This window comes from Panulirus ornatus, chromosome 23 (genome assembly GCF_036320965.1).
Source record: "Panulirus ornatus isolate Po-2019 chromosome 23, ASM3632096v1, whole genome shotgun sequence".
NCBI classification, from domain to species: Eukaryota; Metazoa; Arthropoda; class Malacostraca; order Decapoda; family Palinuridae; genus Panulirus; species Panulirus ornatus.
The window spans coordinates 9,055,437-9,075,092 of NC_092246.1; the positions used below are offsets into that span (position 1 = coordinate 9,055,437).

At 41.7% G+C, this 19,656-nt stretch overlaps 2 protein-coding genes across 2 annotated transcripts in view; one reads left to right on the forward strand and one right to left on the reverse strand.

Moving 5' to 3' along the window:
* The window catches only part of LOC139756786 (uncharacterized), a 626,428-nt gene that overhangs the window by 604,048 nt on the left and 2,724 nt on the right, over positions 1-19,656 (reverse strand). The gene's annotated exons all lie outside the window — the stretch shown is intronic.
* LOC139756664 (adult-specific cuticular protein ACP-20-like) lies at positions 440-1,563 on the forward strand. Its single transcript, XM_071676323.1, has 2 exons — positions 440-657; positions 1,253-1,563. Exons 1-2 carry the CDS (start codon positions 451-453, stop codon positions 1,460-1,462), a joined length of 417 nt encoding a protein of 138 aa, XP_071532424.1. The 5' UTR covers positions 440-450; the 3' UTR covers positions 1,463-1,563.

Here is a 19,656-nt window from a genome sequence, read left to right on the forward strand (position 1 = left end):
AAATTCTTGTATTAAATCATCTCTTAGCCTTCTCTTTTCTGAGCTAAACTGCCTGGATATAGTGACTGTGAAATTATTGAGTAATCGTGAACACTTTTACGTTGGATTATTCTCTGTGAACGGGATGTTTCATTTGCCAAATCTGTGCCCAATTCCTGGTGAGTGCGCATGCGTGGAGGTCAGGCGCCAAGTATATAACCCGGGGAGCGTGTCTCTGACCCCACTCATTCTCCAGTCTACAAAGATGATGCGCAAGGTATATGAAATGGTCAACAATATTTTTCCTTGCTTTACTCTCGGGGAAATACTATTTTGGATATTTTGTGTTAATATTAGTAAAAAAAAAAAGAGAAATAATCTAAAAAGGAATATTTTTTGGGGGTGTATTCGTTATGTAGTGATGCCAGTACATGAATGCTGTGATCTTCGCCCCAGAGCTGTGTCGCGGCCATGTTGATCATCGCTACCACAGGAGCGGCGCTGCCACCACACCACCACCGCGCCAAGCCACGGCATCTACACCCTCCCGGCCCACTTTTCGCACACCATCCCGTTGGCGGCCTGCCACACCCTGCTGACGGCCCTTTTCGTGGCCCGAGACCTCTACTGTATCCCCTGCATTACAGCGGATTCGCCTACCAGGACCCCTACCATAACGTGAGTACGCTAAGATGTATGGTTCTTTTATACCCTTTGATGAGGACAAGTGTGTCAGTTTTCAACTCCGGGAGTCCAGCTCCCAGAAGACATTTTACCAATGTCCGATTCATTTCAGAAACTTCGTTATGTTCATCTTTAATCTTATTCGTTGTTTGACTGGCATGTGTTGCCATAACGTGGGTTGGCTATATGGCAACAGGGGCTAGGGATATTCTCACAGTGCATGGCACGTGATAGCAGAGTAAATGAGATAACTTTTGGCTGATGAATTGTAGCGTTTGTTAAATGTTTCATTAGGATAATAAATCTATATTGAAATCATTATTTGTTTTCCGTGCCACTGATAAGTTTTGCATTCCATTTTGGGCATTTCTATCACAAACGTGGCATATTTTACGGATTATTCAAAAAAAAAAATCAAACATATATGTGCACTCACTTATTGAAAAGATAAGCCACTCCTATCAATAGTTAGATGGGTTTAGTGCCACATCATAATGCCTATCGAATGACAGGCTGGTTAGCGTTCTAACACTCAAGTATTCGTCTGAATGGAGAACCTATATACGTATATATATCTCCCCTTCCTCAGACGCCCGCCTTCTACAATTTCGAGCACACCGTCCAGGACGATTACTCCGGCACCTACTTCGGCCACAGGGAAGCTCGCGAGGGCCACCTGACGGAGGGGAGCTACTTCGTCCACCTGCCCGACGGACGCCTCCAGACCGTAACGTACTACGCTGACGGCACCGGCTTCCACCCCACCGTCACTTACGAGGGCGACGCTCTCTATAACTGATCATACGTTCCTCTCTCTCTCTCTCTCTCTCTCTCTCTCTCTCTCTCTCTATCTATCTATCTATCTACCTACCTACCTACTGCGTGTGGCACCTCACACACACTGAATAATACACAGAATTAAAAGATATATAAAAAGATTGTTTGGTTATTATCCATGGCTGTTGATATGAGATTGTTACATACTCAAACCGCAATTTTGATGTTTCTCCTCCCCACACACACCTCTCTGTTGCGAATCAAGCAACGTAAACGGAAAGCCGTTTACGATGACCTTACCTAATCGTAATACTTCAACCTGGATACCTTTATGTATGGAGACACATTCTCGGTCTGGCAGTGCCTGTCAAGCTTCGCAAGTCTGGTCCATGGAGATGTCTTTTTCATTCTGCCTCACCCAGTTGTTCAGTCCACAATACAAACCAATTCTCCCCCTACCACCTCGCACATTAACACGACAACACGTAACTCACACGACTCGTTTATCTTAACTCTTATGATTTTTCTACGCTACACGCTTGCTAGACCTGTCTTTTGGGCAAAATCTTGTCGTTAAGTACGTTTAAGTGATGAGAATCTCTCTCTCTCTCTCTCTCTCTCTCTCTCTCTCTCTCTCTCTCTCTCTGTAGTATAATCAGCAGAAGTATAAAAAAAAAAAATGCAATCCAGGAAATAGCATTACAGACGAAAATGGGAAAGAAGCTCCGAGTGAATACGACATCAAATGGCATTCTCCCTTTCGTCTATTTCGTATCTTGACTAAAAACCTAAACTTCCATTCCTTCTCGAAAGACAAGCCCTTGCTCGCCTAGCCCGCCCCTTGGAAAAAACGAACCTCCTAGCTATCGTCCCAGTACCCTCACCACTTCTGCTCACACCATGAAGCTATTTGAAACTCGCCTTACTCGTCTTCCATCCTATTGCACCAGCAGGTTCTATTTGGCCTAAAAGCTCGCTCATTGGCTGCAATTCCTATACGTACATTAATATATAGCACTGTCGTGTCACCCATGTTTCTATGCTTCTATATCCCTCGCATTACATGGGGAAAAAATTAGAGAGTCTAACATCCCCATGAATGAGTGGGTTCACAGTGGCTCAGCTAAGATTGTTGTGATACGTCAGTCAGTGCACAAATGATTATCCGAGCTTGAGAAACCGCACGATCGCTTCGAAGCCGAAGTCCAGGTCAGAGTCGCTGTGAATGATGCGAGACGGAGAAACATTTAATGAAATTTTACTTGCGCAAGCGTTTAATGGTCATACATCAGGTAATCTTCATATAACGACATCATTAGTGGATATGAATGCACACACACAAAAAGGAAAAATAATGATATAATTCAGAAGATGACTTCCGAGCTAAGCGATGCATCAACGGATCGTCAAGCGCTACAGTTTGAGTCTTGCGCTGCAATCAGGAATGAGGTATGAGAGCTGTTTCCATGAAGTCTTGTTTGTGACTCAACGAAGCGAAGCATGTAGGGAGGGAGGCATGCAGGGACCATCAACACCATCAGTGAATACGTATTGGAGCGTCACCTACACAGATCGCGAACGAACTAACGTGGAATTTCCAAGTAACCGTCTACCCGTGTCTGAGAAGATGACAATAAGATGGCAATCTACGAAGCAAAAATGGGGGGTTAGGAAGGTCGACATAAACACCCGCCAATCAAAACCAATTGAGAGAGGGACAGCGGAACCTCTACCTCCCTCACACGAGCAAATAAATCTCTCTCAACATCAACACCTCACCCAAGACCGATCACGACTCTGTTTATACACCTGAAATGAGATGTGTGGCAACTCAAGAGTTCTATTTACTGAGGAAAAATAAATATTTGTCTCCAGCAAACTATACTGTTAGCGATGATGTAAGGCTTATATATATATATATATATATATATATATATATATATATATATATATATATATATATATATATATATATATATATACGAAGCTAGATCGATAAACACTGCCCGTTTTCGGACTGACCAAAGTTAGGGCTACGATCCACGGCCAAATGCAAGTGTTTGAGCTAAACATTGAGGAACTCATAAGCCTTGATACAACATAGTTACCAGGAGAGAAGGATCTATAATGGAGAATAATAACCAGCTTGTGAGTAAGTGCCTTTGATGTTCACATCTTAACCTTCAGAATCAAGGAAGGTGGAAGAAGTATGGCTGAACCGGACTGAAAGCGTAGTCTTCCCGAAATGCGCATGTAGTCTGTGTTTACGTTATCATACAGTGTGCGTTGAATTGTAAATTCAGTGTCATGAGGGGATCTTAAAACATATTTTCAAGTGTTTGTGTGTTTGTTAGTCTTTCGTGGCCAAAACCCAGGGTCTACCAGCCACACAGATTTTGGGTTTAGGAACTTCAGAATCTGGGCAAAATTTTTCAGTTACCACACACTGGCCTTGAGTGCAATTGTGGGGACATCAAACGCCATTTTTGAAAAGTCTTAATGGATTACACTTGGTTCGCTGCACTCATTCAAAATGACTGGAGTAGTAGCCTTAATTTACATGATGAAGTTATCTAAAGATCAAAGGCAGGATCCTTGGATAACACAGCCAGGACTTAGATGTTTCGACTGTTCGTTTTATACTGGAAATATATCACTGAAAATATTCTTAACATCTCAAGTTTGTTATAGTCTAAGTACCGGGAGAGTCCATCGTATGAAGCGAAGCGTTTAAAGACATACTCACACATATAACGCCTCTGTCTACGTTGGCATATAACGAAATGGTGAGACACATGTCGAACTGGCGAGACATACAACGAATCAGCGAGACACATAACGAATCAGAGACATATTACGAATTGATGACACATGAATCAGTGAGACACATTACGAAATGATGAGACACACAACGAACTGGTAAGACTTATAACGAACGAGTGAGAAACATTACGAACTAGTGAGACACACACACACAACGAAACGAATTGGCGAGACACATAACGAACAGCTGGGACGCATAACAAACTGGCGAGAGACAAAGTAAAGAAACAGTGCCATAAGGCATGACTGATTAGGCTCGTCTGCTGGCTCTTTCTTCCTCACACCAGAAGACGTCATCTCCTCACATCTGCCACACCTGCACTGTCAACCGGTTCGAGAAGAACGAGTCAATATTGCGTCACTTATTGCGATGAGAATCACCGAGAAGATTAATGACGAAATCAATATCGTCACTTCTGAGGACGGGTGGTGATAGTAAGCGTTCGCTCTATCGAAGATAGTAAGCGTTCGCTCTATCGAAGCCCGTTCACCCGAAGATGCCAAAGGTCCATTACAGAAGCAATCTATGAATGTTATTTACTCCGTCAACGGTAAATATACATATCTATAAACAGTTTATTGATTGGAGTATCCATTCTAGATGTCTACTGGGTTTCGCAACCTAATTTTCTACGGTTTAGAAAGACACACTTGAAGCCAAGAAAATAATTAACTTCATACTATGAATTATGTCTCATTCCATTGTATCTCACATGATCCTTTCATTACTATTTGTGACTGATATATTTGTGTTACGGAGAAAGCGTTTTACTCAAGTGATGTCCCGTGTCTTAACCTTGTGTATATGTACCTATGTGAGTAAATACACTCTACTCTCAACCTATATGTGTGTGTGTGTGTGTGTGTGTGTGTGTGTGTGTGTGTGTGTGTGTAAATGCTACGTGTACAAGAACATGCATCTAGAGCTGAGCTCTGAATAAAATCAAGGACGATGGAATTATAGATAATTTCACGTACACTCGCTATCACTTACTCTAAAGTTTACGGTAAAAAAAAAAAAAAAACATTTTCTGTTACACTAACTTCCTATGTTATGAATGCGAAACGCTTCCTTTGACCTTCAGTTGGTCACCGACCGATCGCCCGTCTGGGCGAGTCTGGCATGCAAGGATAACTTAACGAATATTTTCCCTGAATAAAACATAATTTAGACTTACAACTCCTCGAATATGAATAACAAAACAACTCCAATTCCACCTTCATTGTAAAAGTATCTTGAGGTGATAATGTAATAGGTGTATATGAGGTACTTTAGCTAGATGATGGATGGAAAGGGGAACGCTATCTAGGTTGAACGCCAGGGCCCATGAGATTCTGTCATCGGCTCAGCGAACAGTCATGACGTTAGCCCGTGCTCCAGGCGGCGCACTCTCTCTCTCTCTCTCTCTCTCTCTCTCTCTCTCTCTCTCTCTCTCTCTCTCTCTCGCTCTCTCCTTCCTGGCTCCTGTGAGAGATCGATTCCTCTCTCTCTCTCTCTCTCTCTCTCTCTCTCTCTCTCTCTCTCTCTCTCTCTCTCTCTCTCTCTCTCTCTCTCTCTCTCTCTCTCTCACAGAATCCTTGATGGTGCCACCTTGCGCTCTTGCGTTAAGCTGATGCGCCGTCGTAAACCAAAAGAGCAAGTCATGTATCATCACCTCCACCCGTCCTCATTTCTCTCGGTCATAGTCTCACCACCCTCGTCTACCAAGTTCATCATCGCCCGTCCACACACACACACACACACACACGCACACCTCACGCCCAATTGACCCATTACGAGCGCAAATATCATTCACACCCTCTCTATTTACCACCTTCAATTCCATGTTCATGGTGACCAAATCTACCAGGTGTGCATTGCCTCGTAAGCAAAACCTAATAAAAACGTGGAAAAAGGCCTGGTTATATATATATATATATATATATATATATATATATATATATATATATATATATATATATATATATATATATATAGGACAGTATCACAATTTTGCGCGTGATCGAGTATATTCCTATGGATCCACGGGGAAAATGAAACACAAGTTCCCAAGTGCACTAACGTGTAATAATCACTCCCCTGACGATGTGGTTATTACACGAAAGTGCACTTGGGAACTTATCGTGTTTCATTTCCCCCGTGCACTCATAGGAATATATATGTACACACACCTGACATGGTGAAATACTGATGAATTTGACCATGTACAAAGTTCTCTTACGTTCATATTACAGATGAATAGTAATCCAACGATGTTGTCTAGGGAAAATAATCAATAGTACAGTTTACTGAAAGATCAATATTCCCAGAACGACACCTTGATCAACATTAATCTACGCTAAACTGTGTGTGTGTGTGTGTGTGTGTGTGTGTGTGTGTGTGTGTGAAGATTCTCCAAAACCGTATGCTTGCCACGGATTACTGCCAATGACAGCCAAAGTTTTCAGGTGTGCCATTTACTGGCACAGGGCGGCCCGTATATATGGGAGGGAGCGGAGGGGTAAGAGACTTATGTGAAGACATTAAGGATAGATCGAGTGTAAAATGGCAAAAGGCGAGAGTAAGTGAAGCAAGGGGAGTGAGTGGGTGAGGAATGGGAGGTATTTAGGGAAGCAATGCTAGAAGCAATGAGAGGGTTTTATCAGAATGTATGGCGTGGGTACGAAAAAGAATAGAGGAGAGTGAATGGTTCCACGTAAAGGCCGGTCTGCGACAGGTGTGTGTGCTGTCGCCATGGTCCCTTAATTTGTTTATGGGTGGGTTGGTGAGGAAGGAAAATGTAAGAGTCTTGGAGAAAGGGGCGAGTGTATAGTTTGTTGGGGATGAGAGGAAGCGAGTCAATTGTTGTTTGCTGATGACACAGCACTGGTGGTAGATTCAGTGAGAAACTGCAGAAGTTGGTGAACGAGTTTGGAAGTGCGTGTGAAAGGAGGAAGTTGAGAGTAAATGTGAATAAAAGCAAGGATATTAGGATTAGCAAGGTAGAAGGACAGGTTAGTTAAGGCGTGAGTATGAATGGAGGAAAAAAAAAAAGTGTGCCTTAGATGCCTGGAAATGGACTTGGTTGCATATAGAACCATGGAAGCGGAAGTGGGTCATCGGGTGGGTGAGGAGGCGAAGTTTCTGGGAGCATGGAGGAATGTGTGGAAAGAGATGTCGTTATCTGGGAGGGTAAAAATGGTTATGTTTGAAGGTATTGTACTTCCGGAAATATGATATGGATGCGACGCATGTGCGGAGGAGGGTGGATGAGTTGGGAAGTGTCTGAGGACAATATGTTATGCTAGTTGGTTTGATCGAGCAATCAATCAACGGCTGGTAGACGTGTGGTAATATATATATATATATATATATATATATATATATATATATATATATATATATATATATATATATATACTATTGGAAAGGATCACAATTTTGCGCGTGATCAAGATATTCCTACGAGTCCACGGGGAAAATGAAACACGAAAAGTTCCCAAGTGCACTTTCGTGTAATAATCACATCATCAGGGGAGACACAAGAGAGAAATATAACAGTCAGTTGATATACAACGAAGAGACGTAGCTAGGACGCCATATGGTAAACATGTACGGCAGGTCTTCTGTTATTCCTAAATGGTCTTAAGAAAAAATGTAACCCCTGATTATCTACAATCTAATCTGAATCTTTAAATCAAAAAGTTCATTACTTACTGCCAACACTAACCAGAGTTTTGAGGTTCAAATAGTATAACTAGAAAATATTCTTAAGTGTCTGCCGCTGTAGACAAAGAAAACGATCACTTGTTAGAGAAGCTGGGATCTATTCGATGCGTGACTTCGGAAAAAACATTATATTCGTCGTAACTACATATACATCATCTTCCCGTCACGATAAACCTACTGTAATATATTCACGACTGATTACTGATTGTTATCTCGTCCTTGGATCGATCCAGTAATGGAACTAAGGTAAACTTAGTTCAACGATCATGTCCATTTTGAGAACCGAGGCTACCATGGGTGAGCACCTCGCCTTATGAGTTCCTGTCGTCGGCACAGGAAAAATACAGTCAGGCCGCTCACTGAGTGACGACTGACAGATGAAGAGAAAGAAAATGTTCTTCTTAAACTCGAACCTCTCTACCCCATTAACAGAGGCAGAGGTGTGCGTTTCGTATATATATATATCAACGCCAAAAGGCACACCCGTTAAATGCAACGCCAACGTCCCCCCAGCACTCAATGTAAGTAAATACGAATGAGCGAAGGATAGATAGATCATTCAAAAAGTTAATAGAGTCCGGCTTGCATCCCAACCTCTCTGTCCTGGATATGATGAGCCACATGATAATAATGGATATATATAGATCAGTTAGGGAAGCAACTAGACTGCCTTCCTTCAAACGTAAACTTCAGTATGTCTTGAGCCAGACAAACACATACACAAAAATGTACTCGATGAATATCTCATGTTTATCAGAAAAACACCTTTAACCAGTGCTGCAGAAACTGAAATATCTTGGCCATCGTTAAGAAAACTTTAGAAATATTTTTATAAGGCACGAGATAAGAGAGAGAGAAATGTGCAACTGGCCGCTGCAAGAATGAGGTTAGAATGTCTGCTTCAAGGAGTTGTTGACTGCCAAAACGATGCGTATGTATCTACAAGAAATGGTGGATGGTGCTCTGGTGAGCGAAATCAGAAAGGAACTTAGTAGCCCAGTCATTCTGAAATCGAAGACCACATGACGTAATAATCCAGAGAAAGTCGTTGGCAATAAATAATAACCTGGTAAAAAAAAAAAAGATTGTGATGGGTCTCGAAGCTATTGTGCACTGAACAATACGTAAGAATACATACTGCACCCACAGATGGGTACTAGATACTAGATAATGAATACCAATAAGGAACTGGTGTTTGAGAGTAATGATTATAACCTATTGGCCTATGCTTCCCAGTGCCGTGGGCTTGTGAGACGCGACCCCTACCACACTCTCTTCCAACTCTGCAGCCTCGTCTCATACCCTCACGTACGATAGTTTTAACACATTTCTATGTACTTCGCATTATTCCTTTCCTCGTCTCTACGTAGTTTAGTCATTACCTAATTCTTCCAGCACTAAAATCTACATAAACTATGCCTCTTGCGTTACTACAAGGTTAGATTCTAATCATTTTTTTCACTTGCAGCCTCTCAAGTTATTTCCTTCATGTGTGTCTTACACACACATTGCGTAGGAAATGTCCAGGCTACATGTATGTAAAAACTTTAAACACTTAAGACAGGCCCGTAGCCCGTGACGAAAATCATAACTGGTAACATATAACACCATATTATACATAAACCATTTGCGACCTTGAAATCTTCGAAAAAAGAAAAAGAAAACGTAACAAATCCAACATTCGATGAAAATGTTGACCGCCTCCATCAACCACCTCCCTCTGCGCGTAATCAGCTCACAACTGCGTTAGCAGGAGGATCAGGAGTTGCATGTGAGACTTGTATATGTCACCGTCATTCATGCAACAACGAGTATAGCTGAACAAAATAAAAAAAATGATACTCCAAAAGGTATTTAGAGTACTCAAACCTATCTACTTGCTCTTCGGTACTACATAAACACTGCTACACAAACCCCTTGTATCAATTTGAGTTAAAACAAGTTACTGCTTAGTGAATCAAATTCATAGATGGACTTCAAAAAAAAATAAATTATCGTCTATGCTCTTGACCCCCCCCCAAAAAAAACTTTGGTGAACTCAAGGTTTGATATTTTGACATTTACTTTAAAGTCTTTTGTTTCCTAGCTTCGGCAGTGTTGATGATCAACAGCGTTCTTGTAGACATGATACAGCGTTTGAATATGATTATATCTGTGGTGTCTTTTTAACCATAATTCCCAAATATATAACAAAGCGCGATCTATATAAATTATAGAAAACGAGTCTTTAAGGGTACCACCCTTATATCTCCTCTCTCTCTCTCTCTCTCTCTCTCTCTCTCTCTCTCTCTCTCTCTCTCTCTATATATATATATATATATATATATATATATATATATATATATCCCTGGGGATAGGGGAGAAAGAATACTTCTCACGTATTCCCTGCGTGTCGTAGAAGGCGACTAAAAGGGGAGGGAGCGGGGGGCTGGAAATCCTCCCCTCTTATTATTTTTTTTTTTTAATCTTACAAAAGGAACAGAGAAGGGGGCCAGGTGAGGATATTCCCTCAAAGGCCCAGTTCTCTGTTCTTAACGCTACCTCGCTAACGCGGGAAATGGCGAATAGTTTGAAAGAAAAAAGTATATATATATATATATATATATATATATATATATATATATATATATATATATATATATATATATATATTTTATCCCTGGGGATAGGGGATTAAGAATACTTCCCACGTATTCCCTGCGTGTCGTAGAAGGCGACTAAAAGGGGAGGGAGCGGGGGGCTGGAAATCCTCCCCTCTCGTTTTTTTTTTTTTTTTTTTAATTTTCCAAAAGAAGGAACAGAGGGGGCCAGTTGGGGATATTCCAAAAAAGGCCCAGTCCTCTGTTCTTAGCGCTACCTCGCTAACGCGGGAAATGGCGAATAGTTTAAAAGAAAAGAAATATATATATATACTTTTTTTCTTTCAAACTATATATATATATATATATATATATATATATATATATATATATATATATATATATGAATTTACTTGACAACTAGTATAGCTTGAAGATTCAGATTAGCTTCGATGCCGTGTACATGTTTTAACCAGTACACATCAAGTCCATAATACATTCTTTCTCACAGGTCCGACCATCTTAACCACAACAACCTATGGGCTAAACATCACACCTTATGATCGAATCCATGTATATACCGCCTGGCAATACTATAATACATATGCACCATCTCGTACTCCTCCGTTCCCCCAGCGTTTTGCCAGATCTTCGAGAAACAAAACACAGTATGAACTTCTGTCACCTCCGTCTGTTATGAGAGAGAGTAGGATGCCTCCTGCATCGCACACGTGAGGAGAGAGAGAGAGAGAGAGAGAGAGAGAGAGAGAGAGAGAGAGAGAGAGAGAGAGAGAGAGAGAGAGAGAGAGAGAGAGAGAGGTATTTGATTTTCTTTCTATTGCTGCTAAACAGCAAATCAAATCTCATCCCTTCATTTTGAATTATATGTGTGCATAAAATGTCAAGAGGCAAAACCAGACCATACATACGAAGGAGCCAGGGAACGACGGTAAAAGTGACACGTGTGAATAGGAAGGAAGAGGTGGGGGCCTCTGGTATCATCGGTTCATGATATACGAGAGAGAGAGAGAGAGAGAGAGAGAGAGAGAGAGAGAGAGAGAGAGAGAGAGAGAGAGGGGAGGGGGGTATTTGACCCGCGCTACCACACTGGCCATGAAGACACTGACCTTCGAGATGAGCAAGCCAGCCAGCCCTAGGCAACTGGTCAATGCCTCCCTCACTCAGTCACGAGGGGAAGAGGGGATATTATCACAACACAGGGTAGAGAAAGTGTGTCATTTGTCGACAGTAACAAGGGTAGTAGTAGTAATAATAATAATAATAATAATAATAATAATAATAGATATTGCTACTGTAAAGAATAAAAAAAATATGAACATAAGACGATATATCACAGCCTTTGTCAAAAACGGGGCTATTAAAATTGCAGACGTACAGAGAAGCCCATTAATATATTTGTTGTTATAGAGTCAGTGTACACTGATGCATGAGAGATAAAAACATGAACACCGAGGCAGGTTAAAAGACTGCCAGCAGACCTGAACCGTCGAGTGAGCCATTTGATGATAAAACGCTTCAGGAAAATGAGTTGAAATTCTGACCATTCTACTGGCACTGCAGCAGGTATGATAAGGCGGTACATACATGGTGAGTGCTTGGAACTCCACCTCTTTCATCCTCTACGAGAGAGGTTTAACCTAACCCACTGCTCAATGAAACTAATAATGACTCACGCATTCTAAATCTTAAAAGACTTACCGTATTTTTGGCCAAACGTAATTGTGATTTCCTCGCAAGGTAAGAGTACAAAAGAAAATTTGAAGAGGACAACTTTCCCGAGGATAAGCACGGGACGAGAGTTTTCAAATATGTCACAACCCAAAGTTACCATACGGAGGTATTGTAACCCTTCCAGTCAGCGTCCACCGCACTCTACATCAAAGGATCGGGTATTCTTCTGTTGAAATGTTTAACATGGCTTGAGGAATTCGATGTTAATTCTGCGATTTCGCTGCAGTTGAGCATACGTCAAATGGACGCAGAACACTTTATCATGCAATGGTTCAGCGTGGAGCGAACCCAGCAGACGATCAACAGCGAAACCAGCAAACGATCAACAGCGAAACCAGCAGACGATCAACAGCGAAACCAGCAGACGATCAACAGCGAAACCAGCAGACGATCAACAGCGAAACCAGCAGACGATCAACAGCGAAAGAACTTGTTAAAGAGACGTCTATGAATGTCTCCTTGCTATTAGCTTTTTTTTCCTTTAAGTTCCCTGAGCACAGACACGCGATTCAGTTGACCAACTGTACCGCCCGTAGAAAATGGAAACTCTCAGGGGCCTGTAGCCAATCCATGGCGAAATCTAACCTAGCCATAAGGAGGAACACCGATTTCTGTTTTGGGTAAGAAGACGCGAACCATCACTGTATTCTGGATGAAATCTAGTAATATTCACTATAAACTGCTTCTCAATAGGGTACCGTATTGGACAAAGTTATTATATCTTATAACGGCAAATAGGATCACTTATTAATAACCCGTAAGAAGTGGATTTATCTTATCCATGAATTTCATCCGTTAATGAAATCGTAGCAGAAAAAAAAATTGTGGCTCCCTGTGACCCTAAACAATGATTGTGGGCACACACGCTCGCGGAAGATATGGAAGCACTGAAATCACGCGAAACCAACTCGCTTAAACGCGATATTCTTTCCACAACCTCATAGTTTAAATGATTTTCTTAAATTTTGGTGAGTCTATCGCCTTCTCTTCACCAAATTTTTGGGGAGCCTATCGCCTTCTCACCAAATTTTGGGGGAGCCTATCGCTTTCTCTTCACCAAATTTTGGGGGAGCCTATCTATCGCCTTCTCTTCACCAAATTTTGGGGGAGCCTATCTATCGCCTTCTCTTCACCATCCGTGCAGCCTGTTTTGATGTATCGAGTGAACGAAACTCTACCAGGGTCAAGCCAATAAAACAGAACGATAATGCATCAAAAACGTCTAAATTACATGGCTATACTGTCATCTGTCAACAACACAGGTAGGGAACTGGGCGGGCCTCTTGGTGATCTCACGGTCAATTTGACCTCTTGAAAAAGAGCTCCTAAAGTTGTCGTTGAAGAGAGCGTGGAAAATTTGTACCGTAATGATAACCTGGTTAAATGATGCGTTCTCTCCAGCCGTCGTTAGAAACGCACAGGCTGTTCCATCGAGGGTTGGTTTCAAAAAGATAATAAACGCACCATCGAGAGTTGGTTTCAAAAAGATAATAAACGCACAGGCTGTTCCATCGAGGGTTGGTTTCAAAAAGATAATAAACGCACCATCGAGAGTTGGTTTCAAAAAGATAATAAACGCACCATCGAGAGTTGGTTTCAAAAAGATAATAAACGCACAGGCTGTTCCATGGAGAGTTGGATTCAAAAAGATAATAAACGCACAGGCTGTTCCATCGAGAGTTGGATTCAAAAAGATAATAAACGCACAGGCTGTTCCATGGAGAGTTGGTTTCAAAAAGATAATAAACGCACAGGCTGTTCCATCGAGGGTTGGTTTCAAAAAGATAATAAACGCACCATCGAGAGTTGGTTTCAAAAAGATAATAAACGCACAGGCTGTTCCATCGAGAGATGGTTTCAAAAAGATAATAAACGCACAGGCTGTTCCATGGAGAGTTGGTTTCAAAAAGATAATAAACGCACAGGCTGTTCCATCGAGGGTTGGTTTCAAAAAGATAATAAACGCACAGGCTGTTCCATCGAGGGTTGGTTTCAAAAAGATAAGATCTTTTTTAAGGCCATGTCAGAACATCCCTACAGTTAGTTGTTTATGTAATTCATACAAAAAATCACACTAAGAACCATTGAGTGTTACTGATTTTTTTTACGATAATGCTAAAATACAATGCTGTAATGTCTGTACAACTGATTATATGACCTGTTAAGCCTAATTTTGCTGATAATGAAAATCTGATGATGTAAAAGTCTAACAGATTAAGATGAAAATTACTCCTGCATTTGGGCCTTGCGAGCTTCAGGGCCATCTCTCTCTCTCTCTCTCTCTCTCTCTCTCTCTCTCTCTCTCTCTCTCTCTCTCTCTCTATCACGAATTTAATGATGATCACAACTGGTACATCTTACAGATTCACATTAGTTCTGGTGTCATATACGTGTTCATCAAAATACATTATCAATTCACTATACATGCTTTCTAAGAAGAAGAAAAAACGATGGGCTAAACATGCGATTATCCAATCCACGTACATAGCCTAGCCATAAAGATTATCCAATCCACGTACATAGCCTAGCCATACCATAAAACATCTCCACCAGAACGTTGTCAGGTTCTTCGAGACATAACACAGTATGAACTTCTGTCACCTCCGTCAGTTATGAGAGAGAGAGAGAGAGAGAGAGAGAGAGAGAGAGAGAGAGAGAGAGAGAGAGAGAGAGAGAGAGAGTGGGGTGCCTGCATCGCACACGTGAGAATATCACATGTCTGTCCCTTGGCCTTAAGTAATTAATTATACTACTGTGAAGTTTGGGGATGAAATTCAATGATCAAATTTCTAAGCTGATTTCACAAACTGGAACTATATTGGCCAAGGGTGTATAGAATGTGCAAGTGACCTAATGTGACTTGAGGTTTTAATTAGGTGAACACGTCCGTTAACAAACACCATTAGGGTTTTGGCGTGGATGTTAGGCTCTTGGGTTTCGGGGCATTATACAAGACAGGTAGTGAGCGGGTGTGAGCGAACGAGACTATAAGGGAAAAACGACGAACATAAAAAGAGAAAAAAAATGATACTGTTACTCTACTAATCTGCATTACTACCTTTCATTCACTGGCATTCTAATAATTAATGAAATGTTGAGGAACTACATTTGCTGCTCCGCGATCAAGCTCAGTTAAGATCTTGTGTATATATATATATATATATATATATATATATATATATATATATATATATATATATGTCCCCCGGACATATATATATCCTCCATACAAAATGAAGAACGGGAACTCTTCCACCCATATACTTATATATATATATATATATATATATATATATATATATATATATATATATATATATATATATATATATATATACTCCTATATCATTAACTTTGAATGTTTTATTCGTGTGTGTAAACCACATCTCTCCCTATCCTACCACTAAAAGATATCTTTTTCAGTTAGGCTAGGCTACCCTCTGTTGTCTCAATACTGCTACTAGCTACCATTTATGTTTTCAATGCAGCTACGCTACCTTTATGTCATCCAGTTTAGCTAGGCTACCCTTCGTTTTCATCCGGTGACGGATTTCTAGTGTGGAACACTGCACCATGCCCTGGGCAATGGCTGGCATAATTTCACCAATAAAAAAAGAAAAATCCTGTTATAATACGTATAGAAAAAGGAATACTACCCTACCTCACTTGATCCTCTGAAGAGGTGGGAACAGGATCTGATTTCAAGGTGGTATAGTTCAGGCTCCCAGGGCAACACGACACGAAGGCAACCGTAAAATTCCCGGAGCTCATTTTCCAGAACAGAAACAAGCTTCTTTTTTTTTTTTCTATCTTAGTTCATTATCGACCTAAAGGTTTACTCATTTCCAAGTGCAATTACCTAGGATGCCCATGATATTCTAGAGAAGGTACAGCAGATGGGTGGAGGGGTAAAAGTACCTTAGCGAAGCCAAACAGTTAGGATACCAGTGAATCATTCCATTCCTGTTATGAAGATCCTACTGCCAGCAAAGAGGGGCTGTGTGCAGGGTCAACACTCCCACATGGGGCTGTATGCAGGGTCAACACTCCCAGCATGGGGCTGTGTGCAGGGTCAACACTCCCAGCATGGGGCTGTGTGCAGGGTCAACACTCCCACATGGGGCTGTGTGCAGGGTCAACACTCCCAGCATGGGGCTGTGTGCAGGGTCAACACTCCCAGCATGGGGCTGTGTGCAGGGTCAACACTCCCACATGGGGCTGTGTGCAGGGTCAACACTCCCAGCATGGGGATGTGTGCAGGGTCAACACTCCCAGCATGGGGATGTGTGCAGGGTCAACACTCCCAGCATGGGGCTGTGTGCATGGTCAACACTCCCACATGGGGCTGTGTGCAGGGTCAACACTCCCAGCATGGGGCTGTGTGCAGGGTCAACACTCCCAGCATGGGGCTGTGTGCAGGGTCAACACTCCCACATGGGGCTGTGTGCAGGGTCAACACTCCCAGCATGGGGCTGTGTGCAAAGTCAACACTCCCAGCATGGGGCTGTGTGCAGGGTCAACACTCCCACATGGGGCTGTGTGCAGGGTCAACACTCCCACATGGGGCTGTGTGCAGGGTCAACACTCCCAGCATGGGGATGTGTGCAGGGTCAACACTCCATGAGGCTGTGTGCAGGGTCAACACTCCCAGCATGGGGATGTGTGCAGGGTCAATACTCCCACATGGGGCTGTGTGCAGGGTCAACACTCCCAGCATGGGGATGTGTGCAGGGTCAACACTCCCACATGGGGCTGTGTGCAGGGTCAACACTCCCAGCATGGGGCTGTGTGCATGGTCAACACTCCCACATGGGGCTGTGTGCAGGGTCAACACTCCCAGCATGGGGCGATCCACCGACTAGAAAAGGGAGTGGAAAGTGAACGTTAAGAGACATGATATGTGAACTGCACCGAGTGGATGTTCCGGAGGCGATTAAGTATAACAAGGTGTCAAGAGATTTTGGGCTCAACAGAGCTGGTCAAACTCCAAACGCACAAACAAGAAGTGTGGGGGGTGTTTACCCCATGCAACACGCAACGGAATACTGAATAAAAAAAAGTGGCCACTGCGAAATAGTCCTAAATCGCGAGACCATTATGTCTGGGAATGAAACTGTCCAACAAGGCTTCGAACGAAGCTTCAAAGACAGCGAGAATCCATGAGAGAGCAATTCAACTTTGCTCCAGTCTCGGACCTCGGCTTGGGTTGAAACCGCGCCACCAAGGTACACAAAACTTTACACCTCTCATGTCACAAACAAAATCACAGTAAAAGTTCCCGTAACCTCCAGTCACCAGAGTGTGGCCCCACAACCCAGTACTGTAACTCCTTCTATTAATGGCCAAAAAAAAAAAAAAAAACGCTATAAATGAAAACCATTAAGAAACTAACACTATTCTTTTCAATACTGGAATTCTAATATTCACATTTGGCAAACTGTATTGGGAAAGCCCCCAAGGTAAGTACGTCAAATAACCACTTTTCTCAACAAAAGAACAACTAGTTAAAATCCCTAAGGACAGCAGGTCAAATCCACGATAGTCAATCGTCTACCAATAGCAACAGGAGCAGGAAGATGAGGAGGAGGAGCAGGAAGATGAGGAGGAGGAGGATGAGGAAATGAAGCGAGAAATAATAATCCCTCATGCGTTCATAGACCATCTCAGACGAACGAGAGTTGAATCAAAGACAGACTTCTAGGTACGGACCACAGCACACAAACAGCATCTAATCAATGGAAGCTTAAGTACACGCAAACCTCTGACAAGCAACATATACGCCACTTGCCTTGTCCCAACTGGGATCAATATTAAACCATCGTTGCTACAGCGAAGCGCATATCCAGGATCCGGTCCCGGGGGGATTAATGATGGAAATTCAATTATGAAAAGCTCAGAACAAGATTGGTATACAGAAAACATTGTAACTCTGATGAGAACTTGGAAGTTTTAAGTTATTCAGACCTTAAATTTAATTACTAACATTAGACAAATTCTCGTACAATTGAATACAGCTGTTGCTGAGATGTAAGCCTATTGTGAGATCGGAGACCACATACGAGTGTAAATACATTTACAATATCTGATGAAAAACAGCTTGTTGTGAGATCGGAGACCACATACGAGTGTAAATACATTTACAATATCTGATGAAAAACAGCTTATTGTGAGATCGGAGACCACATACGAGTGTAAATACATTTACAGTATCTGATGAAAAACAGCTGACAGCAATAATCAAGGAAGCTCTGTTCAATGAAACATTAACATGCTTTTGTTGCTAGAGAGAGCATTTCATTGCAAACTTTTGCTGGTGTTTTTTTTTGAGAAGGTTGTAAGACTGACAAGATTGGTGTTAATAAGGCCACTATTATAAATAACTAAAACATATACAAAACAGTTTTAATTTTCCTTTCGAGGGATTACAACGGTTATAATAATCGTGTAAGATTATATTAATCATTATCATTATTCATTGTGTATCATATGTCTCAAGGGCAGAGGGGGCAATGGCCCCTTCCCGACCACACCCCCCTAAAATAATACGCCCCCTGGCTACAGCCAGAGAACTAGCAACATTCCTCATCAACCAGCAACAGACCAACTCCCGCTGCAGGTTCGAACGAGTCTCGTCGAACAGGCTTCACGGGTATCAAATGGAACGATCAGTCGACACAACGGAGGAGCGAAGAATAGTCATGGACGTTATATAAAGTTACAAGACAGGGACACGCAAACCCGAGGGACTCCCCCATGATCCACTCAGTGGAATTTGAAACGTTTCCAATGAAAAATTCTATTTCTTTATAAAAAAAAAAAAGAGCAACAATAATGATGTACACGTAATGCCCATGTGAAATTTATGTTTTACGGTCTCTCAACAAAACGAAGTTTTCCTCCGATATAATGCCAGATAATAAATATGTTGTCTACCATCCCAAATAGGTATGTGTATCAACGTGGACACTTTGATACTAAGCACGTTATTTCAGGCTGTTACACTTCATTTGGAGAACGAGCCAGCCAGTCCTCATGTACAATATCTATAGGTAAACTTGGGTAACTTTGTATTTATGTGAATTATCATACAGCTTCATCTGTAGTCTCGGTCACCTTAAAGAAAATTTATGTGAACCATAAACATACCTCATATAATGCCTCAATCATTTATCAGAATGTTTCGTGCTAATGTACAAAGTATATTACAAATATTATCGGTTAGAGATACAGGCAGTGGAAGAAAATTATATCGAATACATAACGAAGGTAAAGATTTACTTGCTAAAGAGAAAAATCCAAACAATCTTAACAATGGTGGGGCGATTTAAGTAGGAGGCGGTGTCTTGCTCTCTG

Excerpts from the sequence above, each read along its gene's own strand:
- LOC139756664 (XM_071676323.1), top strand. The coding sequence starts at position 451 with ATGTTGATCATCGCTACCACAGGAGCGGCGCTGCCACCACACCACCAC. Across the intron at positions 658-1,252 it reads ACCAGGACCCCTACCATAAC|ACGCCCGCCTTCTACAATTT; the intron begins GTGAGTACGCTA and ends CCCCTTCCTCAG.